At 36.3% G+C, this 27,908-nt stretch overlaps 1 protein-coding gene across 1 annotated transcript in view; it reads left to right on the top strand.

Moving 5' to 3' along the window:
• Window positions 1-27,908, top strand: part of LOC132559095 (stalled ribosome sensor GCN1-like) — a 47,848-nt gene that overhangs the window by 1,340 nt on the left and 18,600 nt on the right. Inside the window, exons 3-35 of the mRNA XM_060223706.1 lie at window positions 323-521; window positions 801-906; window positions 1,911-2,009; window positions 2,718-2,852; window positions 3,323-3,391; window positions 4,118-4,226; window positions 4,871-4,945; window positions 5,743-5,871; window positions 6,261-6,413; window positions 7,011-7,108; window positions 7,412-7,487; window positions 7,813-7,965; window positions 8,505-8,597; window positions 8,841-8,916; window positions 9,544-9,703; window positions 11,363-11,540; window positions 13,652-13,776; window positions 15,400-15,578; window positions 16,418-16,511; window positions 17,040-17,159; window positions 18,576-18,768; window positions 19,269-19,585; window positions 20,521-20,745; window positions 21,394-21,521; window positions 21,839-22,031; window positions 22,491-22,727; window positions 23,322-23,516; window positions 23,932-24,178; window positions 24,700-24,821; window positions 25,744-25,858; window positions 26,183-26,362; window positions 26,729-26,949; window positions 27,309-27,516. Coding sequence (XP_060079689.1) covers window positions 323-521; window positions 801-906; window positions 1,911-2,009; window positions 2,718-2,852; window positions 3,323-3,391; window positions 4,118-4,226; window positions 4,871-4,945; window positions 5,743-5,871; window positions 6,261-6,413; window positions 7,011-7,108; window positions 7,412-7,487; window positions 7,813-7,965; window positions 8,505-8,597; window positions 8,841-8,916; window positions 9,544-9,703; window positions 11,363-11,540; window positions 13,652-13,776; window positions 15,400-15,578; window positions 16,418-16,511; window positions 17,040-17,159; window positions 18,576-18,768; window positions 19,269-19,585; window positions 20,521-20,745; window positions 21,394-21,521; window positions 21,839-22,031; window positions 22,491-22,727; window positions 23,322-23,516; window positions 23,932-24,178; window positions 24,700-24,821; window positions 25,744-25,858; window positions 26,183-26,362; window positions 26,729-26,949; window positions 27,309-27,516 — 5,007 coding nt within the window. The remainder of the gene's footprint in view (window positions 1-322; window positions 522-800; window positions 907-1,910; window positions 2,010-2,717; window positions 2,853-3,322; window positions 3,392-4,117; window positions 4,227-4,870; window positions 4,946-5,742; window positions 5,872-6,260; window positions 6,414-7,010; window positions 7,109-7,411; window positions 7,488-7,812; window positions 7,966-8,504; window positions 8,598-8,840; window positions 8,917-9,543; window positions 9,704-11,362; window positions 11,541-13,651; window positions 13,777-15,399; window positions 15,579-16,417; window positions 16,512-17,039; window positions 17,160-18,575; window positions 18,769-19,268; window positions 19,586-20,520; window positions 20,746-21,393; window positions 21,522-21,838; window positions 22,032-22,490; window positions 22,728-23,321; window positions 23,517-23,931; window positions 24,179-24,699; window positions 24,822-25,743; window positions 25,859-26,182; window positions 26,363-26,728; window positions 26,950-27,308; window positions 27,517-27,908) is intronic.

Raw genomic sequence — 27,908 nt, 5'->3', positions numbered from 1 at the left:
ATAAATAATATTTTTTATTAGATTGATTAGTGTTGGATCTCATGCATGATAATCCTTATGTAGGTCAATGGAGTCCAAGAATCATGCTTTGTCAACAGAATAACAGGCCATATTTAACGCTATGTATAAGTTTTATCTAGTCTCCTCATATGTAGCATGATTAGAATTTGGCCTCAGATCTGGACTGAGCACATAATTATTTCTCCCATCTTGTTTTGTTACATCCAGCAGATATCCTGGCAGTAATTGTTTGGTGACAGGTGTAATGAGGGAAAAACTTGTTCTTATCTTTAATTGAATTTTTAATTGGTGTTATCTCTAGAATTCCCAGAGAATGCTGTACGAGGAATTTTCAAATATTTGGCTCCAACAATAAGCCGCTACCATGACAACAGATCTCGCCATGCTGTTTTAAATGTCATCAGGGCAGTTACTAAGTCTCATCCGGAGTCAACTGTTAAGACATTGTCAAGTACCTTGGAGTCCCATGCAAATTTTCACAAAAAGCAGCTGCATTCTTGGTATGAAACATGAATTTGAATTTTTCTTTAGATATTGTTCATGAATATATTTACAAATTGATTGGTCCTCTCAACAAAAACACTAGATCATGCAATTGAAGGTAATATTTTTCAGTTTGTAACAGACAACTAATTATTTTTTTATTTTTATTTTTACATAAAATGATGTTAAGATGCTATCAATTTACTGTATATGTTATATATGTGTTTATGTCTGTCCATTAGAAGACTAAACTTGAGTCTTAAGTTTTTACTGTCACTGTGTTTATATATGTACAGTAAGAGCACATCTGGAGAAGCCTTATTTGCATTGACATGGACATGTGTTGTGATGCAGGAGACATTCCTCAAGGGAAATCTCTCGAGGGATTCCTTCAAACAGCTGGTAAGATGATAAACTCATTTAAACTTGTATAATCCAACATACTGAGGTACTTCGATTACACAGATTCAGAATGTCACAGGTTTAGTTAGTTCTATTGAGGAAGATGTCAGAATACTCGGGACTTTATAGTAGTTTTTCTAAACAAACATGAGATGACAAGCTGGATTTCTGGCAGAGAACAGACATCTTATGTTTGTCAAAATCGCAACACTAGTTAAATAGGAGTGTGTTTTGATCTTATAAAGCATGCCTCTATCAATATCTTTGAACATTCACAAAATATTACTGGTGCTTTATCATAGTGATACGAAATGGCTGTTAGATGATAGCAATTTTTACACTTTTCAGTTAGTTACTAATTAGAAGTCTTATCTTCACAGTCATCTTTACCGATTACATATTTTTGTTGACTACACTTGGCTGTATGGCACACGGCTTCCTCATGAAACCTCAGGCAATAATTACTAGACAATTACAGTCACAAATTGTCCAAAACAGACACTTGTTAAGGATTATAGCTCACAAAAAATTGGTTCTGGGCAGGAAAAATATAATAAAATATAATATTTCATGTTGCACAATATCATGATAAACATTTTTCTGTACTTACTTTATATAAGGAATATTCATTACATGGAAAACTATCGTAATTCTACATAATAAATGGGATTCACGGTATAACCTTGCATTGATTTTTTTTGTCTACACTAAAATCTGACAAGGAACATATCATGTAAAGATGGTTACCTTCAAGACATTTTACTTTTTCAAAATGTTCAAGGATCAAATGTAATCTTAATTAGACTGAAGATGGTATCAGTAGAAAGACCCATAATCTATTTCTTAGTGGTGAGAGAGAAAAAAAAGGGAAAATTTAAACATTGAAAAAAAATATTCAAATGGGTGAAACTATGAAGCCAGAAGCATGCAATAATGTTTAATCAGTTCATGAATAGAATTTCACTCAGGAAATATAGTTGTCTTTATGTAACCTCTGTTTTTAGGTTGGTGTACAATGTGGCCTTGTGTACGGGGCCCTGGCTTCCGGATCCAAGGTCATCAGCTTCTCTGCCTATAGGAAACTTGTCTCCATCTTCAGATCAGTAAGTCAATTTCCGTTACATTGAAGACCCTGATACCACAACATCATGTGATAGTTGTTATCAAAGGGAAATTAAGATTTCAATTTTAATATTTAGGTATAATTGTGTTGTACACTTTCTACTTATTTACTTACTATATCAACATATCCTTTGTATTGTCACTAGGATATATACAAACTGTATTTGGTACATAATAGACCTTTATATATTTATTTATTTATTTTACTGTAACTATATTGCTATTAGTTATCATGGCTATCAGAACCTGAATCAAAGTATGAAGATAGCTCTATATATATTCTTAGAAGAAAAATGTATAGTGACCTGTGATAATCCCATGTCTGGTAATCAGCCCACCCATATATATTGCTGTTCAGTAAAATCATAAATCAATGCTCTTTTACTGTCCTGTGATAAGTCCACCCCCTGACTTTGAGTAAGAGGTAATATATTTGTCCCCTGGTCTTATTGCAGGGTAGTTGTGATACGTAGATATCTACACCATGATTTTGAATCTTGGTATTTTAAGACTGTGCTGGAGCATGAACTCAACTTTTAGAAAATTCTTTAAAAAGCAAAACTGCTATAAAGCAGACTTCCACAAACAAATCAAACTGCTTTTATTGTTTTAACAGTTCACATTTTCCCCTACAACTTCATGCATATTTACAGTATCGTTTGACTTGACATATTGCTTTGTTTCGATAGAGTGACAAAGCAGTTGAAGAATATGCTCAGCTACTGACGGAGATTGAAGCATCCATGTTTGTACTGAGTTCTGCTGGAATACTGATATCTTACCTCACCAAGACTAAGGACCAGGAGCTCCTCAAAAAATTTAAAGTGTGTAGATTTTATAGATTGTTAGGATTGTATGTTTGTTGGTGTTATAGAATTGAAAATTGAAACTGGAAGCAAAGAGGTGTAAAGTTCATTACCTTTTCACTAGAGATCACTATGTTAAATATCTTCTTTATACAGTAAAGATTAAACAGAACATGCCCCTCACCAACTACGTTACCAATACACATATACATATGTATTGTATCATCCAAAAAGACCTTTCCTCTTGTTTTTTGCATATCAGTATGAGTCAGATATTAAATTGATGTACAAACTGTATTTTGTAAGATAAAAACTGTGTCTAAGACTACTGGTCAGAGTAAAACAGGAAAGTTTAATTTAGGAGCTTGTGTTTCTCTACTTTACAACAATGGTTGACTTTATTGCAATATTTACAACACAATATTAGTTATTCTCTAGGAATCAAAGCGGTTTTTTATATGATCTTACTGGAGTTGTCTCCCTTGTAGGGTCCCTTCCTTGACCTGTACACAAAACAAGTACTTGGATCCAGGACAAAACCATCAGTTCAGCTTCTGGTAAGTCATGTATAGAACTTTGACAGATAAAACGTCACTCAGCATTATTTTTTATTTTATGTGTCATAGTCTTGTGAGATTTTAATTTGTAATTGTTTTTTACAATTGATTTACAAGGTTCTAGTATGCGAAATCATTTTTATCTACAAATTAGTTTAAAAGATTTCACAACAATTAAAAGTTTATATCCTTATTAATAAACCTGACAAAATCCCTTGCATATTAATCTTGATTGTTTCCAGTGATATGAATCAGCTACTCCTTTCAGTATCAACTCCTAATTTTAAAGTTTTGATGTCTATACTGTATTCATGGCAATAAGACCATGGCTGGCTGTGAGTGTATCCACATCCATTTCAGTTTTATTTAAAAAAGTAAATAAATACTACATTATTGTTGTATAATAAGATCATCTCCCTAGTTATATTTTGAGGTTATATATGGCTTCCAACTCCCCCAGACTTATTACAAGATAAATACAGTATATATATATTGATGTGCTAAAGATTTGTGTCTACTTCATGCTATTTTTGGAAAGGATTTCATTGAGGCTTACTAAAGAGGAAATGAACACTCTTTAGACATGTTTTTGATAAATACGGAAAATAATCTTTGTTGGACAAGACTTTTCAACCACATTTCGATACATGTATGATAAAGAAATTTTTATGGCACATGGTAGTAGAATTATTTAAGGAAGCTGATACGAGTATGGTTACATTGTAGATATCGTGTAATAATCTGCTGAGACACTGCACACACCAAGAGTTCCAGGACTCACTAATGCCAGCCACTAAAAAAGCCATGCTGAGGAACCCAGAGAGCATTCTTCAAGGTAAACAATAGAATGTGGGGCTTTACTCGAAACTCAGGTTTATAGATAAGGTACAGTTAATTTGTAAAAATGCCTTGTGAAATAAATTTCTCTGTGAAATTGTGTTACACTGCAGCTATTTGTATAGTAATGCCTTTTGTACTCTGTGTTCATTAAACAAGCAAAAACATAACATGAGATTCTTGACAAGTTTCAGTGTCAGATGAAAAGGGCATTATTTAGAGGTTTTACTGTAAAATCATATATTTTCATGGGGATTAATTTTTGTGGTTTTCCAAAAATATACATATTCGTTAGGACTTGATTTTGTGGACATATATTACTGAGGAAATCCGGTAGGATTATAATCCATGTCAACTTTCATCTGCTTATTATTTTGTAGGCATAGAGTACCCAAAAATTCAACAAAATGAATCGCCCACAAAAAGTGATGGTTTTTACAGTACAGTGTAAAAGAAATATTATATGAAGAATAGTTACCACCGATCACTTTTACTGAATTATATTTTAATAAACAGTAACATGACAGATTTATTTGTAAAAAATTTTGAATTCCAAAACTGATCAGAACCTGATGTGAATTGCCTTCCATTTCTATAACTGCTGTGATGAACAGTCTGAAGATTATGTCCCTTGTTTTACAGCTGTGGGATACTTGATTATTGGTCAGAGCCTGGACCTAAGGCAGTATGCACAAGAGCTGGCTAAACCACTTGGAGGTATTTATATAAAGTCATGATTTATCTTGATAGTCTCTGAATGGAATAACTATGAAAATTAATTACAGAGATTAACTAAGTGCATGCTGAGTTCAATCATCCAATATCCTAATCAAAGTCTTGTGTATTATTTGCAAGGAGACTTAAGTCCTTTTATGAATGAATCAGAAATATAAGGTGGGGTAAAGTTTGATGTAATAGTACAAATATATGTGTTTATACCTCCATCATTTTATTAAGGACAATAGATAACCCACTTACTCGTGACACGTGTTGTGTTGTGATTGAGACTTTCCTGGTTTGATTTTATTAGGGACATAGTGTTGACGTACTGATCACAGTCCTGACATGTCCTGTCATATTCTGTGCCATGTCTAAAGAACTTCTCAACAGATTTGTTGCATATTTACACCATAGTATCCTAACACCAAGTTCAACCATTTCTTGTATTTAGATGGTCATTGGTCATGACGTACAAGGTCAAAGTTCACATTTCACAACTTCTTCAAATTCATAATGCAGTGATGCTTATATGGTTGGATTTGGGGGCAAATTTAACACTAGGCAAAACTGAGTAGTTTCACTCAAGGTCATCATTAATCTTTGACAAATGTTTCCTAGTATATGACAGATCTAGGACCAAACTCACGTTAGTAACATGTAGGTGTCTGATTATTGGTTAATGTTTAAATAAATGTATTTGATAGACTATAGCAGAATCATGATATTTGGTGAATGAATGAACTCCAAAGATTTGTTTTGTCTCGGTATGTGAACATTTTTCTTTTTCTTGTTAGTCCAAATCTGTTCCAAGGATCCAGCAACAAGAGCAGAGGCTGTGACTGCATTTAAAAATCTTGCAGTTCAGTGTAGTGATACAGAAGCTGTGGAGAAACTTGTCTGCCATCTGTTTGATATTCTCAACGGTTAGTATATCTGTCTGAGTGATGTTTGATTTTAAATTGAGATAGGGTGTAATAGTGATGTTCATTGATAAATCTAGAGAGGTTTTGATAATTCTTAATGATGTATCCAGAGTGACTCTGTTTAAGATCTTTTGTATAATGCTAGTTTATTATAAATCAGGACTGATAAAGGTATATTAATCGATAGATCTAAAAAGATCGAAAAGTGTTAGATACTCTATCAGAAGATGATTTTGTGATGTATTATGAGAAATCTAGGTAGTTTAAAATGATGTTCAATGATTAATCTAAGCAGAAACATTAGATAAAATTGTGATGTACACTTGGTGGACAACAGTCCAGAGTCTAATGTATGAAGTACACTCATATCTTCAAATGCTTGTTTTAAGGATCAGAGGGAAAGCTGACATCAGCTGACCAGAGGATCAGTGTATTACAGGCAGTTGGAAATGCCAGTCATTGTACGGCCAGTGGTGTTTATGCCCTGCAAAGTCTGAGTAACACAGTGACAGAAAAGTTCATCCCGATGTTACAACAGGAAGGTCAGTTTCAATGTGTATAAAGTATCAAATCAGAATCTCTAGTCTTACATGCTTATGATGACTAATGCATATTCACATTGCTGTTTGAAATTTCAATTTCACAAACTTTTCTAATTTATTCAGTGAATTTTCAGTGAAGAATTGATATTATACTAAGTAGAAACCTTCCATATTAGTAACATCTTTAGAAAGGAAAAGTCTTGAATTGTGTTTTTTTCACAGGTATTAATCATTGTGATTTTATCTTAAAAGGGAATTAGTCATTTAGTTTTTAGAGGAATCAATGATTTTGCTTTCACGGGGAATCTTAATGATTTTCTTCTGAGGGAATCAGTCTTGATGATTTTCTTCTGAGGGAATCAGTCTTAATGATTTTCTTCTGAGGGAATCAGTCTTAATGATTTTCTTCTGAGGGAATCAGTCTTAACGATTTTCTTCTGAGGGAATCAGTCTTAATGATTTTCTTCTGAGGGAATCAGTATTATAGATTTTCTTCTGAGGGAATCGGTCTGAATGATTTTCTTCTGAGGGAATCAGTCTTGATGGTTTTGTTTTTTTTAACTGGTGTTAAAATGATTGATTACTCTTTTCTTTTAGTCCATGAAGGAACTCTGGTTCATGCCTTGTCTATGATGTCACTGTGGTGCGCTAAGTTCTACACCAGTGTTCCTGACAAGCTTATAGAGTGGTTCAAGGTGAGATACTATATCTATGTACCAAACAAATGGTTAGTTCTATGTACTGCTGTGTATCAGAAAACCTGTTAAAAAGTCGTAATCATGTAAGTTCGCTATATATAAGACAGATTCACTGAGTGATTAAAATTCTGGTAAGATGCCACATGTTTATCAGTTTACTGGGTACACACATGAAGTGATAAAAGTTTGGTTAAGCTAAAATTAATTTTCATGGTTAACGATCATTCTAGACTTTTTTAATTTTGATGCAGTTTCAAAATGTTTGTCCACACTTATGAAATTCATCAATATTTTTTACAGAAAGGTGTAACTCTCAAGTCTTCCACATCTAATGTCAGGAATGCTTATCTACAATGTATGAACACTGCTTTCCATGGTAAGTCAAGGGAGATAATTTCATCTTCATCTTGTACTAGGGTTTCTTATGGTAGGTCTATCATAGCAAAACCTACAAGCCATAAATATTGACAAAAATATCTTTTAGGCATCTCTAGTATGAAGTCATAATTTTGAACTCGCTGAGCTTATAATTAATTTTCCTCAAATCTTCTAATGACCAAAAAACAAGCTTGATGGTATGAATTAAACCTGGCATAGCCATTTAAAGCAATACTGTTCTTGATCAACTGGAGCATTATAGATATACAAGTTGTAAAAAAGAAAAATTTTGTGATTTTTGTATATTTTTCTTTTATTTTAAGGAGATACCCTACCCCAGGCAACAGCAATCGTGCCACTGCTGATACAAACCATAGAGAAAGCCAACAGCCAGTCAAGTCAGATCCAACTTTTGACAGAGGCTGTCTCTGCTGCATGTATCCTTGCCAAGATTTCATTGATCGATATTCAAGCAGGTAAACTTTTATCTTTATTTCTATTTGTCAAAATTTGAATAGGAATTGTACTCCAAACAGAATTAATGTTTCTGGCTTTGTTATTTCAGTTGTGATATAAGGTCAGCTTTTTTAGGATAAGGGCAACATTTTGATGTTGTTGCTCTTAAAGTCAATGGTTCGATATTGTTTTAAAATAATTTTGTTTGCAACATATTCCACATCCTCATTACTCCAGGAGTAATGCTCACTATATTGCTTTCTGCACCCCTGGACCATGCCAATCACTAGTTGATGCGATCCTTTGAAAATTACAAAGAAGTGACACCAAACTTCAAAGATGTTTATAGCATACTGTTATGAAAATGCTGCCTTAAGATTCATTTATGTACATTAAAAAATCATTGTCCACAAGGTGTGGCATATGGAGCCTTCCATTTTGCCATGAAATATTCCATTGGTGCAGAGAGCAATAGTAAGCTAAACCCTTGCAGTATTGAGGATGCATACTCTCCATTTTGATAACATTTATAACCACATATTTTAAATTTCATTGACAGAGAGCAAACTTGGGCCATTCTGGGCTACAGTACTGGATAGTCAGAAGCAGCTTTACTTAAATGATCGTTACCTGCAGCAGGCCAGTGAGGAAGGTATGTGTTTATATTCGACAATGAAACACCATTGGTTACCTACATGAGTGTGTGAATACCAAGCTTGCTGCTGGTAAAAAAGAGTGATTTTGAACTCAGAAAGTTGTAAGAATAATGGCAATTAACATATGGGTGATTAATAGATAGATATAAGAGAACTGAATTCTAATTGACACTGTAGATCTATTACAACCTTGATGAGCTATCCTTTTACATGATTGGCATGTCTGTGTTGTCTTTCAGCTTTACCAAGTCTGATTGCCTTGTCAGAAAAACTCATTTTGGAATATCCACAGAAAATGACTGAAAAAGCATCAAAGTAAGTCAAACATTTTTTTGTTGTTTTTTGTTTTGTTTTGTTTTGTTCGTATCTGTGTTTGTGTGTGTATGTGTGTGTATGTGTGTGTGTATGTGTGTGTTGCTTATTTTGAAAGCTACAGGTTATCCTATTATTTTTGCTGTTTATCTGAGAAAATCACAACTAATGCAGGAGGATCTAAATACGAGAATAGAGGCAGTAGTCACTAGGTCAACCATTGTACATAAATAGCTTATTTGGATGAAAGTCCAATTCTGGCAAAGTGAGCTAATGCTGTGATGTGGCATCTGTCATTCATCTGACAACTTTTCCATTTAAACAACATCTTCTTGATAATCCAAGATAATCCTTGGATCATGACATTAAGCTGGTTCCTTTGATGAAGCTTATTACTTTTAAAATGAAATGACCTTGACCATTATTCAAGGTCACCTTGGTCAAATTTGTTGATTTTGAAAGTCAATGATGAGAATATTTAATGTGTTATTGTAGAAAAAAATTGAATAACAGGTGAGCGATGCAGGCATTTTGGGCCTCTTGTGTGATGATATTGTATGTAATACTGTTATTACGGAACGTACACAAAACCATTGTCTGATAATGTGATATGTAATACTGATATTACAGACCGTACTATAAAGCCATTGTACACTGCCTGGTGCACAAGTCCTGGGAAGTAAGGAAAGCTACAGCAGCTTCAGTCAAGCGTTTGCTTGGTCAGCTTGGAGGTACAGCTATATCATTGGCCCTCCTTGACCAGTTTAAGGTCTTCCTTTCCAATCACAAGGTATGGATCAGTCTAAGAAAAGATTTTTGTAGTTCTTAAAAGTTTCTTCCAAAGTTGATCAAAAAACATAATCAAAATACTTTTGAAGTACCGTAAATATTCGCGTATAGTGCACACTTTTTTAGGCTGAAACTGTCGTGTCAAAAAGGGGGTGCGCACTATACGCAGGTACATGCCATTCCTGGGGTTATCATTCCCGAGTTCTGCATCCGCCATATTGGATTACCTCCCTTCACATAGTTATATGTAAAAGTCGTCGGTCTTATATGATAGTTTGGAGATAAAAACAACAAAAAAATAAAATAAAATAAATTTCGAATGTTTTAATCATCTGCCATTCACGCTAGCATTACGGTGAATCTAATTTTTTTTGTTTCCCGTCGGTCTTACTATTGGTCAGGGCTATAGTAGTGTCTGAATTTCTGCCTCATTTTGATGATGTATCTGTGGAATTCAATAAATCCGGAAGTTTTTAGGCGATTGTCGTTCTGTTCATAAATCGGACAGCCCATCCCACCGATGCCCAAAGTTGGTGACCCCATGACCTCTCTTGATCTGCATGGCCCGCACGCGCAGTTCTGTTTTACTGGCAGCGATGCCGGGATATCGGCGATCGCATACAAAGTTGAACAGCTCTCTCTCTCCATCTCTGGGTGTTTCGCTGTCGCACCTATGTCAGCCCTTCTGGTCAGTGGTTGGGACTTTAGACGGTTTTTTTCTTTCTTCCGTGCCTTGATATTTCACTCTGGAATGTCGAAGTGGTGACCGGCGGCACGAAACTCCAGTCTCTCGGCGTAGTCAAATGGCGTTCGCAGTTTCCCCATGTCGAAGTCGGTGTAAACAATCTATCATTAAATACCTTCGGATACCGCGGTGGGTACAGATACCATGAAAGATCATGCCTATACTGAACAAACCACCTGCTTTTATGGGGACAAGGTAGGATTGAAAATGTTCAGACAGTTAAAACAACATCGTTTTCTGACCAATAGTATGCGTTCAGCCCAAGCCGGGTGTCATCAGTCTCCTCATACTCAACGTGTTAACTGTCATTAACCGTTAATTATACCATCAGCCAAGCCTTTCATGCTTGTTAGGTCACCTGGGTAAATTTGTTTACTTAAGGTAATTACATGTGTTAGGGTCACGCTCATTGTGGTTTCCTAATTATCAATGGATCAGACCACATCAAATGTTTCGTCGCAGTGACCAGTCAATTAATTTTTCTGTAGATTTTTTTTTTAAATCTGATCTCCAAAAAGTACCTGCGCACTATACGCGAGTGCGCACTATACGCGAATATTTATGGTATTTATCTTGTATCAAACTAAACATGTTAGTCCTGAATTAGTAATGTCATTCTAGTGACTTCATTCTTTAAGGGATTATGATAAAATTTTACACTAAGGTCAAATGTTATAATAAGGAATATAAGTTTGTGTTTCAAGGTCACTGTTGTTATTGAAAGAATTTTTACAATTATACTCTTATGTATTGAAGCAATGCAATCCATGGTTACCAACATTTTCTTATTAATTAATCGAAAACTTAATGTCTTATAATGTAAATTGACTAAGTTCAGTGATGAATAGTACTGTACAAGAATCTACTACCACATCTATCCTCTATGGTTACCTCCACTTTGGTTTCTTTTTTAAGTTCATTGACCCTGATACTCTGGACATGGAGAAGGAGAATTTTGATCCTAACAAGTATGTATCACCTACAAGAGTGGCACGAGCACTGATTACCTTGGTAGGTGTGGAAAAGGTCGACCCAAAGGATGCAGAAGCAATTGCCATGGCAACCATTTTGTCATCTCACCATCCCAGTATAGGTATTGTTTTACTGTAATTGACATTATGTTCAGGCTTTTGATGTGTGAACAGAATTCTTGAACAATTGCATCAAAGTTCCAGGATTTCCTCATGTCTAGAAATCATCTAAATTTTATGATTTGGTAATTTCTGACAGTTTTGTCATATCCCATTACATCACGTTGCTTCCTGTCACTTCCCAAATCAGTGTTATATCTTTATATATTCCAAAGTATCAATACATCACCTTCAAGACTTGATTAGATTCTGATTTTGATAGGAACAAGAGAATTTTATGTCTGGTAGACATTTTGTCTTTTTAGCCCACCATCTAATAGATGGTGGGTTATTCAAATCGCCCTGCGTCCATGGTCCGTCGTCCGTCTGTCCGTAAACAATTCTTGTTACCGCTATTTCTGAGAAAGTACTGGATGGATCTTCCTCAAATTTCATATGCAGTTTCCCCTTGGTCCCTAGTTGTGCATTGTACCTTTTTTGGACTGATTCGAAGATGGTCAACAGGTGGCCATCTTGGATTTTGGAAGTAAAAGTTTGTTACCACTATTTCTGATGGCCGATAGGCAGCCATCTTGGATTTTAGAAGTAAAAGTTTGTTACTGCTATTTCTTGGAAAGTACTGGATGGATCTTTCTCAAATTTCATATGCAGTTTCCCCTTAGTCCCTAGTTGTGCATTGTACCTTTTTTGGACTGATTCAAATTCAAGATGGCCGACAGGTGGCCATCTTGGATTTTGGATGTAAAAGTTTGTTACTGCTATTTCTTGGAAAGTACTGGATGGATCTTTCTCAAATTCCATATGCAGTTTCTCCTTGGTCCCTTGTTGTGCATTGTACCTTTTTTGGACTGATTCGAATTCAAGATGGCCGACAGGTGGCCATCTTGGATTTTGGATGTAAAAGTTTGTTACTGCTATTTCTTGGAAAGTACAGGATGGATCTTTCTCAAATTTCATATGCAGGTTCCCCTTGGTCCCTACTTGTGCATTGTACCTTTTTTGGACTGATTCGAATTCAAGATGGCCGACAGGCAGCCATCTTGGATTTTGGAAGTAAAAGTTTGTTACTGCTATTTCTTGGAAAGTACAGGATGGATCTTTCTCAAATTTCATATGCAGTTTCCCCTTGGTCTCTAGTTGTGCATTGTAACTTTTTTGGACTGATTCGAAATAAAGATAGTCGACAGGTGGCCATCTTGGATTTTGAATGTAAAAGTTTGTTACTGCTATTTCTTGGAAAGTACAGGATGGATCTTTCTCAAATTCCATATGCAGGTTCCCTTTGGTTCCAAGTTGTGCATTATACCTTTTTGGACTGATCTGAAATCAAGATGGCTGACAGGCAGCCATCTTGGATTTGAGAGTAAAATCTTGTTACTGCTATATCTGAGGAAGTACTGGATGGATCCTTCTGATATTTCATAGATATTGGCTTCCCTAGTTGTGCATTGTACCTTTTTTGGACTGATTTGAAATCAAGGTGGCCCACAGGCAGCCATCTTGGATGTCGACAGTAATACAGCACAAGCATATTGTCCATTATCCACCTGTAACTGACTGCTATCTAATAATACTTTGGGATCTTTTTCAAATAATATTTGCTAATAGGTGCTTAATAAAAATATCTTGTGCCATCATTGAGTACATTCAATGAAGACCAGTTCATGAACATTTACAACACCTGTAACAAACAAAAAAAAAATAATCAAATCTTCAAGAACTGAAAACAGATCTTCAAATGGTGGGCGCCAAAATCCCTCTGGGATCTCTTGTTATTTTTTATTATTAATTTTTGTTTTTTTGGTGTTTTTTGTTCTTTTGGAACAAATTTTGCTACTAACATTATGCTGTATAAAAAATGATGAAAAGTCGTTAAACCAAAACAAGCATCTAGTGATATAATGATCAATATTATCTTGATTACTTTAAAGATGAAGGGGGGGGGGGGTGCACAGAAAAATTAGCCAAATCAAATCATGAGCTGAATGAGTGGGTTTTTTTTTCCTTTAGTATATATAATTCTATAGGAATATTTCGACACTTCACCAATGTGATTAAAGCTTTACCCTATTAAGTAGATACTGTTTGATATACTTGTTTTGTGCTCTTTCAGTATATGCTAATGAGTCAGCATGGACTGACATTTTATATTACATCAAACTCGATGCCCGGAACTTTATATCAAAAAACCTGGACAGTTTACTGGCTATGGTGAGAATTGGGGAGGCATTAGACAAGGTAAGATTATAAGATTTAAGTAATTATCCTCCCCCAAGGGAGAGCATACAGTCGCCACTTTGTTCGTCGATGTGTCTGTTCATTTGTACGTCTGGAGCATAAAACAAAAACTAAAGGCGATATCAACATAAAATTTCATTCATAGGTAGATAAATCTCAACAAGAAGGAGTGAAGTGCACCAGAATCATCACTCACTTTTTGATCATAGGATTTATTGCCATTTGTTATTTTTCATAGTTAAATTCTGTCTGGAGCATTCTCAATGAGAATGAGGGCAGTGCACAAGAATCATAACTCTCTTATTGCCCTTTGTTATTTTTCATACTTCAGTTTTTCCCCATTCGGGAGTATAACCCGTCTCTAATGGCCCTTGTCTTACTGGTTGTGGTAAAAACTGGGCTGGCACTAGACAAAGTAAGATAGTTCCATGGACTAAAGTGAGAACTGCACAGATGCTGGACATGGCATGAGTGTTTTTTCTCTCTCTCTCTCTCTCTCTCTCTCTCTCTCTGTTTCTCCCCCTCCCTCTCTCTCTCTCTCTCTCTCTCTCTCTCTCTCTCTCTCTCTCTCTCTCTCTCTCTCTATTTGTGTGTGTGTGTGTGTGTGAATGTGTATGTATATCTTTCTTTCAGTGAGGCTGTGCCATCTTTTGTGAGCTTTTGTTTGAATCACTGTGTAAGGGTATGTATATGTGTATATATTAGATAACTGCTATAAAGGAGGGGAATATGTGTCATACTGTTGTATATGCCTGATTGGATGTAAAAGGGTATGCAGGCGTGTATTGATGATGTATTGATTATTACAATGATTTAATTGTATACACAGAGTGTACAGGTGGATGTGTTGCAGTTTGCGTGCATTGTTTAATGTAAAAAAAACTAAAAAAAAAAAAAAAAGATTTTACTGGGTAGCTGGTTAATTTTTTTGAGTTGTAAGTCTGACAATTAGGACCGACTTCCATTAAGGAAATTCAAGTTTCTGAATTTTCCTAAATATTACAGCAATCTAACGAAGGTATACCAATGTTTCTGTCTTTGATAATTATTTTTCTGATTCTTCATACATACATAGTTTAACTCTTTTGAAATATTTGGTGTTTGCTCAATATCAACAGTGCATTATAATGTCAGAAGGCACAGTTGACATACCTGGGTGGAGGCAACTTTTCGACTGTAGGTTAATTTGTGCTGGTAATATATAAATCTATAAAAAGCAATGACCTTGTGTTGTCCTCTACCACTATATTAAGTAATGTTATTAGCAATATGTATGAAAAAAAGTTATATTTAATATCAAAGCAAATGTCTTTATATCAGTTTGATTTATTCCACAACACATAGACACTTTTTAATTACCAACCTCTGGATTATGATAAATTACAACCTTTCTAATTGTCCTACAGGGTTTGAAATAATTTTCGTGATAACTGATGGATCACATACAAATTTGTCCTGTTATTGGGAAGGAAGGGTTAAGTGTAGGCTAGATAAGGTCTTAGTATTGATGTTTACTGAAAGGTATGATATCAGATAATGTTGATGGAAATTTTAAATCTACATAAAAGTTCCTATTAACCAACCAACAGTTTTTAATTTATCTTTTTCCTCTTTCAATTACAGAGTGCCAAAGCTGCTCTGTCCACCATGGTTCGGATTGCTCCAGACCTAGTACTGCCACCCCTTCTTGAATACTTGAGGGGAATACTGTGTCAGTCCGAGCTCATGACCATCACCGTAGAAGAATATGAGACGTTTTTGTGTCCAGAAGGCGAGCTGTACAACAAAGCCCTCCTGGCTAGGTAGGCAACAACCTTTTTATACACCCTTTTACATACATCATTACAACATATGCACAGTGTACTTAGTAATATAAATTGTAAATGTTGTGATGGAAAGAGGAATAATGGTAACACTGGACAGAGAAGTAGAAAGGGAAGGGACAGGTCTGCTTTAGATGTCTAACAGTGGACAGAGAAGTAGAAAGGGAAAGGACAGTCTGCTTTAGATGTTTAACACTGGACAGAGAAGTAGAAAGGGAAAGGACAGTCTGCTTTAGATGTCTAACAGTGGACAGAGAAGTAGAAAGGGAAAGGACAGGTCTGCTTTAGATGTCTAACACTGGACAGAGAAGTAGAAAGGGAAGGGACAGGTCTGCTTTAGATGTCTAACAGTGGACAGAGAAGTAGAAAGGGAAGGGACAGGTCTGCTTTAGATGTCTAACACTGGACAGAGAAGTAGAAAGGGAAGGGACAGGTCTGCTTTAGATGTTTAACTCAGGACAGAGAAGTAGAAAGGAAAGGGACAGGTCTGCTTTAGATGTTTAACTCAGAACAGAGAAGTAGAAAGGGAAGGGACAGGTCTGCTTTAGATGTTTAACTCAGGACAGAGAAGTAGAAAGGGAAGGGACAGGTCTGCTTTAGATGTTTAACACTGGACAGAGAAGTAGAAAGGGAAGGGACAGGTCTGCTTTAGATGTTTAACACTGGACAGAGAAGTAGAAAGGGAAGGGACAGGTCTGCTTTAGATGTCTAACACTGGACAGAGAAGTAGAAAGGGAAAGGACAGTCTGCTTGTGTAAAAGATGCAGATTAATAGAGTGAGGATAAAACAAAATTGGTTTCTTTATTTTGTATTTTAGTTTTGAGAAAAGTGAAACCAAGGAAACCAACATCAAAAGAGAAAACAAGCTTTACTCTTACAAAGAACAGATGGCTGAGATTGAGCTGAGAAAGGTAAAAAGCCTTCATGTTTTGACTTATAATAATAATTTGTAAGATTTTCTTGACACAAGAACTGAACTAAGAAAGGTGAAAGGCCTTCATGTTTCCACTTATTTTACAGTTTAATTTACATATAAAGATGGTTGCTTATAGCTTTTATCACTCTCGCACAATTTGTGTCAGTGATAAAAGGGCTCAGTCAGTATAACATTGGACATTTCTGGCAAAGATCCAAGGTGTGTTCATTGATTCCTTATTGGTGCAGTTTAAGTTTCTGAGAAAACAAATCACAGATCATCCTGTGCTATTGTCGTTGTGTCCATAGCAAGACACTATACCTATTTGCTTTGGATTGCTTGTGGTGGGCCTCCTGCTTGTTTTCCAGTAAGGTAATCACCAGTCACCACAGGGAGATTCAGGATGAAAATGACTCTGAGATGCCAATTAACCCAACAAACAGTAAGCAAATGGTAGGGATGAAATTAGTGATGAAAGACTCTAATCAAATGTATAAGCATATGGTCTTCTGGTGAATTTCAGGAACTGGAGAAGAAAAAAGGGAAGACAGAAAAACCTCCGCTGAAACTGACAAAGAAACAAGAAGAACAGCTTCAGGCTTGTATGCAGAAAGAATCTGAGATACGCAAAAGATTAGCAAAAGTAGGCAGCAACTTTGTAGTGTTTGTGTGTGGATAGGGGTAGGGGACAGGGATTGTGTATGTGGAGGGGATGAGATAGTGTATGGATAAGAGATGGGGATTATGTGTGATAGTAGACAGGGATTGTGTGTGGGTAGGGGATAGGCATTGTGTATGATAGGAGACAGGGATTGTGTGTGGGTAGGGGATAGGCATTGTGTATGATAGGAGACAGGGATTGTGTGTGGGTAGGGGATAGGCATTGTGTATGATAGGAGACAGGGATTGTGTGTGGGTAGGGGATAGGCATTGTGTATGATAGGAGACAGGGTTTGTGTGTGGGTAGGGGATAGGCATTGTGTATGATAGGAGACAGGGTTTGTATATGGGTAGAAGTCTGGGGTTGCATTTGGGTGAGGGATTGGGATTGTGTATTGGTAAGTGATGGGGATTTATTGTGATAGTAGACAGGGATTGTGTGTGGGTAGGGGATAGGCATTGTGTATGATAGTAGACAGGGATTGTGTGCGGGTAGGGGATAGGCATTGTGTATGATAGTAGACAGGGATTGTGTGTGGGTAGGGGATAGGCATTGTGTATGATAGTAGACAGGGATTGTGTGTGGGTAGGGGATAGGCATTGTGTATGATAGGAGACAGGGTTTGTGTGTGGGTAGGGGATAGGCATTGTGTATGATAGGAGACAGGGTTTGTATATGGGTAGAAGTCTGGGGTTGCATTTGGGTGAGGGATTGGGATTGTGTATGGGTAAGAGATGGGGATTAAGTGTGATAGTGGACAGGGATTGTGTGTGGGTAGGGGATAGGCATTGTGTATGATAGGAGACAGGGATTGTGTGTGGGTAGGGGATAGGCATTGTGTATGATAGGAGACAGGGTTTGTATATGGGTAGAAGTCTGGGGTTGCATTTGGGTGAGGGATTGGGATTGTGTATGGGTAAGAGATGGGGATTAAGTGTGATAGTGGACAGGGATTGTGTGCGGGAAGTGGATGGATGGGGATTGTGTGTGGGATGTGGATGGATGGGGATTGTGTGTGGAATGTGGATGGGAATTGTGTACCGGTAGTGGATGGATGGAGATTATGTGTGGGAAGTGGATGGGTGGGGATTGTGTGTGGTTAGTGGATGGGGATTGTGTGTGGGAAGTGGATAGGTGGGGATTGTGTGTGGGAAGTGGATGGGGATTGCGTGTGGGAAGTGGATGGATTGGGATTGTGTATGGGAAGTGGATGGGGATTGTGTGCGGCTATGGGATATTTACTTTGATTTACACTGCAAGAGAGATAGACTTTCCATATGTAAATTCATTACTTCAATTTTATATGGTTTGGGATGGTTGCTGAAAAACGGTGAGACAAAGTAGATAATTTTCATTGCAAGATAAGTAAAAATAAAAAAAATTCTTTTATCCTCACAGTTTGACAGTGTTGTGTGCTGTGGCTGCGACATCCTTGAAGCTAGTATCTATGGTAACCAGTCGGCGGTCCGTGACTACATGAAGGAGCTATTGGGCTGCTTAACACCGCTGTTTGTGTCACCACTTGCAGCACCACAAATAACCAAAGCTTTTATCCAACTTGGAATCTCGTCATTTGATGACAAATTACTTGGTAGGGAGCTAAACATAAGGCAGAATTCAAAAGGAAAGAAAAAACATTTAACATGAAGGGAGATGGGCATTCATAGTTTGTCTTCATTATATCTCCTTCCTCAATAAATTCATTCGAACTGTTTCTCTGTCTATCCATTATGTGATGGTGTCATATGTGTTCCAATATCTCCTAGAGATTAAGTTCTGAATTAACAAGAATACTGACCCAGATTTAATGTCACAGTATCTTAGCATTTGTAAAGAATAAAACATTCATAGAATGATATTACTATCTGTGCTCAAGTTTCTATGAAAATTCATGTAGAGGTTTTACATATCAGTAGCTTAAATAAACCATTTTGATACACTTTCTTTTAGTTCTAACTTGCCTGAAATACGTAAGTGTTAATTTTTCTGGTTTCTGGCTAATCTGTTGTTACATTTCAAATTTGTTTAACACAATAACCTAAAAAAATTCATTTTTCTATGTCATATTAATGGTATGACTTTCTCCCGCAGGTACACAGGTGTGTAATTCCACAGTTCGCTTGTTAGACCCGGCTTGTAAGGTAGAACCTGAGTGGACCAAGGAGCCTGCCCAAGACCAGGCTGCTCGTCTGGTCAAGAAGCTGTATACCATCGCATCGAAGGAGATCACAGAATTTGAGGACACCTCTCTGTTTCCAGTGGCAACATTCACTGTTATCTTTTATCTACTGAAGGCTGTGTTGAAACAAGGGGCAGCACTGGTGAAGGGAGATGATCGAACACAAGGAGAAGCCATTAAACTCATAGAACTACACGCTAGAATGAGGACGGAAGATCATTCTGATGAGGTCGGTAAATGATGTCTATATCTTTTACATGTGAAGTAGTGATGAAATTATGCAGTTTACACATCCAATGTGGATGTTGGACTTCAGGCTTTCATTTTAATAGGGCTTATGTCATTGTGCAATACACAGTAGTTGATGATGTTAATGTATGGATTACATAAATGGTCTGTCGTTCTGTTTGGTACCCATCAATACATATCATTGTATGGAACACATGAAGTGGTGATGTCATTGTTCTGTACACATCTATTGATGATGAAATTGTATGGAACACATGAAGTGGTGATGTCATTGTGCTGTACACATCTATTGATGATGACATTGTATGGAACACATGAAGAGGTGATGTCATTGTTCTGTACATATCTAATGATGATGACATTATATGGAACACATGAAGTGGTGATGACATTATTCATTATGCATCATTTGATGACAATACTAAATCTGTTTTAAAGCTTTATAGATGGTTTTTATGTGATGATATCATACAGAAGTTATTTCTCAGAGAAAATCTTACCTCTAGATCTTTTAAAAAAAAGCACCTTCTGTTTTATATTCAGGTTATGTCCATATTGTATTGTTGGTAATATTTGTAGGAGATTTCATTTAACACTTCATTTGTAGCCAATAAAGATAGTGTGAAGTTAGATACTCGGCAAACATTTTACAGGCAACTAACATCTAACGAAGTGAAATATGCCTTTATATCTGGATACCAGTGTATAGACTGATGCAAAATTCTTGTGAACTACTGAATTAGCCAAAAAACTAGGACAACCGCAAAATGATAGCCCAGCTAATCCAACAACTATTTAGAATAGTAATTCATTGTAATACAAATTTGAAAATCAGAGTTGATTTCTCTGAATCGGCCAAGGTCTAGTACATCGAAAGTTCTAATGTAATGAATTGATTGAATCATCAATTTTCAGCATGACCCAGCTTTACTTGATCACAAAGAGTTACTCTGTCTTCTTATCCATGTGATATCAACATCCATCGCAAAAGTTGGTCAGTCTGCTTCCTCAGCGCTGGTGGAAGTTTGTGATAGTATCTCTGGTAAGGAGGGGTGCAGCAAGGCTACTGAGAAGGAAATTCTTGTTCTCCTAGAAGCTTTGAAGTCTCCTTGTGTAGCAGTGAGGGACTCCACTTTACAGGTAGAGTGAATGCTTAATTTATTCGCTTAGAAATTTAAAAATCTCCAGAATCAAATAAGCATCTTTAAGAAATCATATTCATTTAAATTTTTATGTTTCCAGTCTGTTTTTCTGTTTCAAATATTTTACAATGGGTATTCCTTACCCTTGGTAGTTGTTTTTACTTTGAGCTGCAGGGTTGGGTGCCCTGACTTCAGTCCCCAGAGAAGATTAATGTCTTACAAAGGAGTACTATCAAACAAATACTGTTACATCTAATTACCGATTATTTATAATGTTATATACAATATGTAATATGTTATACTTTATCCAATACAAATTATATTACATTGTATGTAATATATAATGTCTTTGTGTCGTACATGTTCACTTGCAGTATTGCCAATTTACCTGATTTCGTCAGGTCAGCGTGAATATTTGACATATCATGACATGCTCAGATCATGAAAAATACTACATGTATAAACACTTGATATTTTTTCATTTTGTTTAGTATTTGAAAATTTCAAAATAAATATTTTTAATCTAATTTGAATCTTGAACTTGATTTTGAAGGGCTGTGACCAGATATTGTCTAGATGTTGATGACACTGATACATGTCTATAACTAATTGTGTTCTGGTATGTTTTTTTTCTCTCACTTTCTAGGGCTTAATGTGTCTTGTCGATGTGCTTCCCAATGTTGATGATAACTTTGATCTTGGAATTGCCATCGCACAGAGATTGTGGGTTGCTAGTTTTGACAGCGACGACAATGTCAAAATGTTGGGTGAAAAGTAGGAATGTTTAAATATTGAGAGAAAAAGATCAGAAATAATTTAGTTCTTTGTGCTCTACAAACTAGAAAATAATTGCAGGCCAAATGACAGTATGATATATTAACAGAAGAGGCTATTTCTGCTGGGAAAAGGTCTTGCATTTAATAAATTGTATTTAATAAATTTCACTAAGAAATTTTTAACTTTTTGTAATAAATTTGAAAATGAGAATAATTTTCAAACTTTTTTTATAATCAGTGAGCTGTGTATAAAACAATTCAATGTGTTTTCATGAGAATTTAAGCTAACCACAAAATATTGATCCTGTTGTCAAGAATACTACAGGAACTGATGTTGGATGAACCATATGAAGACATGGCTGGCCCATTGATTGATGATGTCATTTCCTCAGAGGAGGTTGTCCGTCTGGCAGCCTCGAAGGCCTTGGAGAAGACGCTAGAATGTCACAGCGATTATGTTACAGCGACTATTGAACAGCTTAAGACAAAATATGAGGACAAACTTTATGTGAGTCACCTCTTAGTTAAATATGTGTGAAATCAAAAATTTTGTTGAGGCGTTAACATTTTCATGTCCATGGAAGATTATCAACATTCTGTGATATGTTGGTGTTTAGAAACAAAGGCAGGCTAAGATATTTTTTGAATAGAGTTAGTTTCTCTTGCTAGTGGTCTGGACTAAATTTCGGCACCAATTCAAAATCACTGATGAAAAATTGATGTATTTAACACTGCATTGCTTAGAGGTTGTTCTCAGCTTATGATTAATTTAGACATCTTAAACTCTCCTTTAGGGCTCTTACTGTAATTACAGTTCCTGGCATTAAAAACAAATTGCCTTGTCAGTAAACAGGGTTAAAAGCAGCTGGTGCTTTCTCCAGGCAGTTATTTCAAAAGTTATTTATCTTTTTGTATGTAAAAAAAGATTTTTTCATTTAGAAAAATCAATGACATCCTATAATTGCAGATGCCACCACCAAAACTTGACAATTTTGGGCGTCTGGTGGAGGACCAGCCCCAGGACGAGTGGCAAGCTAGGAGTGGAGTGGCAGCTGCTCTCAAGGCCATGTCACCTCTCTTACCATCAGACCAGATCATCGAACTTTTCAGCTTCTATGTCCCTAAAGCCCTTGGAGACCGGATACCGGAAGTCCGTAGTCACATGAGAGATGCAGCTCTGGCAGCCATTAATGATCATGGAAAGGTAACTGTGAAAGTGGAAACCATTAATAATGTCTTCTGGATATTAGAAAAGGGCCATAGATAACACTTGATGTATTGATAGCAATTTTGATAGAAAGGAAATTTAACATCTAATTCAAGAAAAAGAAAGAGAAATCTGTCTCTTTCTAACCCTGTATATTGTGAGAGCCTTAGATCTTGCTGGGATGGATAGAAGCATGTGAGAGGTCCTACTGTGGAAGGAATATGGAGAATCTGGAGAAAAACCCACATGGTTGGGCAGGTGACCCTCATACCTTTTCACATTTGCTCTGGGAATTGAACCCAAGTTGTCCAGGTGAAAGGTGAATGCATTCCCAGTGCACCATTCAACCACCCTGGTTATAAAAGATTCCTATCAAATTCCTATGTCAAATAAGGTCAAATACTTTTTAAAAGAGAAACTAAACTTTGTTTGAAGATCAATACAAAATATAAACATAATATCTGTTGGATGGTGTGAGGGGGTTTTATTGTAGAGACCAGAATACCAGGAGAAATCTCACCAAGTCAGGCAATGAACATGCCTTACTTAAGACACGGCCACTTTAGAGATCATCGTTTCTATCTGTAACAGGCGAATGTGGTCCTACTGTTGCCAGTGTTTGAAGAGTTCCTAGCTAACGCACCTAACACAGCCAGTAATGATGCTGTTCGACAAAGTATTGTTATCCTGATGGGCTCCCTTGCCAAACATCTGGACAAGGACAATCCCAAAATCAAACCTATCATGGCTCAGCTGATCGGTGCGCTGTCTACGCCTTCTCAGGAGGTAGGTCGTCTTGATTGAGAAGGGAGATAACTCTATATCTCTAACAAAAGGTCTGAATATGAGAAATTATCTGCTTTATGAATTCTCATTGTTACAAATTATTTTTGTATATCAAACATTGTAAGTTTACAAAGAATAATTATTAAGGCTAATGATGAAAACTTCAACATCAAAATTAAAATGGTTTCACTGGTCCTGATTTCCAAACCGATATAGGACTTATCAAGAACAATGTTAATCCAGAAGTTCACCTACTTTTTTGAAAAATGTATCTCTTAGTTAGTGAAAGTAGCATAAAGTATTTAACTGGAGAGGGATAAAAGCTGAACTCCTGTTTACTAATCTTATAGTAAGTCTCGCCTGGGAATGGATATGTTTGCCGAGCCATTTAGTAATAAATCTTTTTCATCAATAGGTTCAAGAAGCAGTTGCCCACTGCTTACCTCCCTTGGTTCAGGGAATCCGACAGGATGCTCCAGAACTTGTTCAAAAACTGATGCAACTCCTTTTGGAGTCGGACAAATATGGTGAAAGGAGAGGAGCAGCATATGGATTGGCAGGGCTCGTGCGAGGTCTGGGAATCACTTCCCTCAAACAGCTAGAGATCATGTCGACATTGGAGGAAGCTGTGAAAGACAAGAAAAACCCACGTCGACGAGAAGGTCAGACATTTGAGGTTCTAGTCTCTCAGTAAATAAATCCTTGTCATCTGAATGGTCTAATGGTAAAATTTGCAAAATTGTTATCAATACCTCTATTTGATTTTTGTGTGGATATTTTTATTCATAGTTTAAAACCTGTCACTACATAATGATGCACATAATTCTTTCATCTGAAATTATTTGTTGCATTCTATTTTCATGGTTTGTCTTAAACTGTGAAGTTTCTACACTACAAACAATTAGCTTAATACAGTATGTCATATTAAAAGTAAGACAAGAGAAAACAGTGATAGATACACGTATATATGAGGATGAATCCTCAAGGTAAGTAAATTCTTGTCATAGATACTATTGTACAAATTCAAAGTTTGCTGCAGTAAATGTTTTTGTTGGAATGATCTGCTTATAAATAACCCAGTTCTAGAAGTTAATTCTAGTTCTCATATGTATCACTGGAATCCTGAAAAGATTACTTAGCATTATGTTTAAGTACACTATCTGATGTGTTTGGTTTATACTAGGTGCCCTGTTTGCTTATGAGATGCTGTGTGCTATGTTGGGGAAACTGTTTGAGCCATATGTGGTCAACATACTACCTCATCTTCTCCTCTGCTTTGGTGACAGCAATCAGTATGTCCGTGAGGTGAGTGTCAACACCCGAGTAAATAGGCTGAAATATTTTGTATGTTGTCTGGAACGCTCTAGAAATACAGGGGAATGGATACTATCTGTGATCCCTTCGGGCTAGTATTTCATGATTTTAGACTGTTGTTGTACTAAACAATGAGATTAATTTTAATAGGACCTCCCTGTCAAAATTTTGCAGTAAACATGAACACATCTGCACATTTACAAATGCTACACTCTCAAGTCATGATTCACTTTATATTTTCTTGGTGTTTAAAATGTAGTCTTTAGTGATGTTGAATACAGGGAAGTTGGGTATAATATATGACAGTATGTAGTATCCAGAAATGATTGTTAGTGTAGTCATCAAGCTCTTGTTTGTTAAAAAGTATAAATGTCTTGTATAAATCTACAGTAAAACCTCACTATTAACACCACCTGTTGGGACAAAAGTGTACATGCTAGCTGTGTTTCTGCTCAAAGATTGAGATGTGATGCCACATCACAATTGGATAAAGTTTAATTTACAGTTGAGCAGTTCAAGGTTCTAGTGTAATAAAGACTGGAGCTAGGGTGATATATATATTGGTTGCAGAGCTGAATAGCAATATATGTTACAACAGGCCTTAACACGTCACATGGATTACAGATGAAATAGCTCATGTTCAGTGGTATCCTGGTTTGGTGTCATATTTAAAACAACATTGAGTTATACTGATAGTAATATGTGGTGTATATAATTTTAAAAAAAACCCAGATGTCAATACCATATATATAGTCTGTGTTGTATGCAAGATATACCATCTGATTGAAGTTCCAAGGTGAAATGTATTTTTTGTTCAAAATCAGTTTACTGCCAGGTAACCAATTACACAACATCATCAAAGATGTACTGGATGTGAATCTGGAGAGTATTTAAATCTATTGTTTTTTCACAGGCAGCAGACTTTACTGCTAAAGCTGTGATGAAGATGTTGACAGCCCATGGAGTCAAACTTGTGTTGCCCTCATTATTGAGGGGACTGGAAGAGGATGCTTGGAGAACTAAAGCAGGTACTTAGGTTACAAATAACCGTGCCAGGGATATGTTTCCATATCTATAGCAATCTGGCACAATCATCAGAAATACTATATAATTGTCCTATGGTAAAGTGACCTCTTGAATTTGATTATATATGTTGGCTTCCTTAACTTCATGCTGGATAAACATACAACAAAACAGCAGATCTTAGGGAAAAAAAACACCAAAAAACATTCTAACAACCCCTAAAGCATACCTCAATGATCTTAACCTTGAATTTCATATTTTTGGCTGTTTTGATTAAATTAATTTATAAACATGTTATTATTAGTTACTGATCAATTTAACAACCACAGGGGCAGTTGAGTTGTTGGGAGCAATGGCATACTGTGCTCCTAAACAGTTATCTGCCTGCTTACCAAGCATCGTACCAAAACTGTCTGAGGTACTCACTGACTCGCACGTCAAAGTCCAGAAGGCTGGAGCTCAGGCCCTCCGACAGATTGGAGCAGTCATCAGGAACCCGGAAATTCAAGGTGGGTAATCAAGTAATGTTAATTGATATTCATGTCTTAGATTTTACTCAATCTTAGTTCGTGTTATGATATTTTGTTATTTCTCCTACTGGGTGTGTAAAATTATAATATATTTCTTTTGTCAAATGTCACAAAATAAAACAATAAACTATTTGATGTCTCTGTTGTTTCCTTGTGTTACCCAGTGTACTGGCTATAAACAGCTCAATGATAGTTAAGGTTTTACCATGCAACTTAAAAAAAATATTTTGCACGTAAGGAAATGTGTATGAAATGCAAAAAAGTGAAGTCATTTCCGTAAAACTTTCTTTTGGGAAGACAGAAAAGTATGATATGTTTGAGTAATTTATTTTGTATTTTTTTTAGAAATTGTGCCTAACCTGTTAGATGCTTTACAAGAGCCATCCAAGAAGACAATGGTGTGTCTACAGACACTACTAGACACCAAATTTGTACATTTCATTGATGCGCCCTCCCTAGCCCTTATTATGCCTGTTGTGGAGCGTGCATTCCAGGACCGCAACACAGAAACAAGGAAAATGGCCGCCCAGATCATCGGCAACATGTACTCTCTAACCGACCAAAAGGTAGACCATTGTCAGATCTTCTCAGAACGAGAAGGAGATATGTGTAAACTTGCTTTCACAGTGTACTTTCCAGTTCTACAAGTCAAGGACTAAAAAAAAGATACACACTGAAAGACAAAAGTTTAAATGTAACTAAATGGGTCATACCCAAAATATGGTCGATGTAAAAAGTGCAATAAGGACTGAGATTTGTCAGAATCAACATTTTCAGGATACACGCTTAAACTATAATTTGTTTGAAGACATTTTTACTGAATTATATTTGAACAAAATGTGATCCTCTCAAAAATGAATATTTCCCCCTTTATTTTGAAAGATATGAAAACCATATATATTAAAAATTTGTATGTTTATGCTAGGACTTGGACCCATATATAGAGAAGGTGATTCCTGGTCTACAACAATCCCTGTTGGATCCGGTCCCAGAAGTTCGTACCGTTTCCTCTCGTGCTCTTGGTGCCATGGTGAAAGGAATGGGAGGGTCCAAGTTTGATGAACTGCTTAAGTGGCTTATGGACACGCTGAAGTCTGAGAGCAGCTCTGTTGATCGATCTGGTGCAGCACAAGGTAGGTAAAATAAATACATTCAGTCATATTATCCTGTGTAATCTGACAACCTGTGGGATATGTTGGTCTAGTTTCATGCTGTAATCTTTTTCAGAATAAAATTTATCAATTTGACACATATTTGAGGCAAAATTTGCACACAACCATTAACCATTATCCATTATAAGTGACCTGACAAACACTGAAATAAACTTTATTTTTGAAGTGATGTAATAAATTGTGCTGGAGATGCTTTTTAATGCAGTTATGTAAAAGAAAATACAGACAGCCCATTTCACCAGATGGCCTGCAAAAGACACTTCCCAATGTAAAAACTAGAAGGCCATGTAGCCTCTGGACTATGAACAGAAATTTAAGGCTCATGTTCCTGTTTTAATCTAGGATAACAGGAT

Source organism: Ylistrum balloti, unplaced genomic scaffold (assembly GCF_031769215.1).
Source record: "Ylistrum balloti isolate Yb309-2 unplaced genomic scaffold, AGI_CSIRO_Ybal_v1 Utg370856, whole genome shotgun sequence".
Taxonomy (NCBI): domain Eukaryota; kingdom Metazoa; phylum Mollusca; class Bivalvia; order Pectinida; family Pectinidae; genus Ylistrum; species Ylistrum balloti.
Note: the sequence above shows the minus strand (reverse complement) of the source record. Positions and strands in the feature narration are given on the sequence as shown.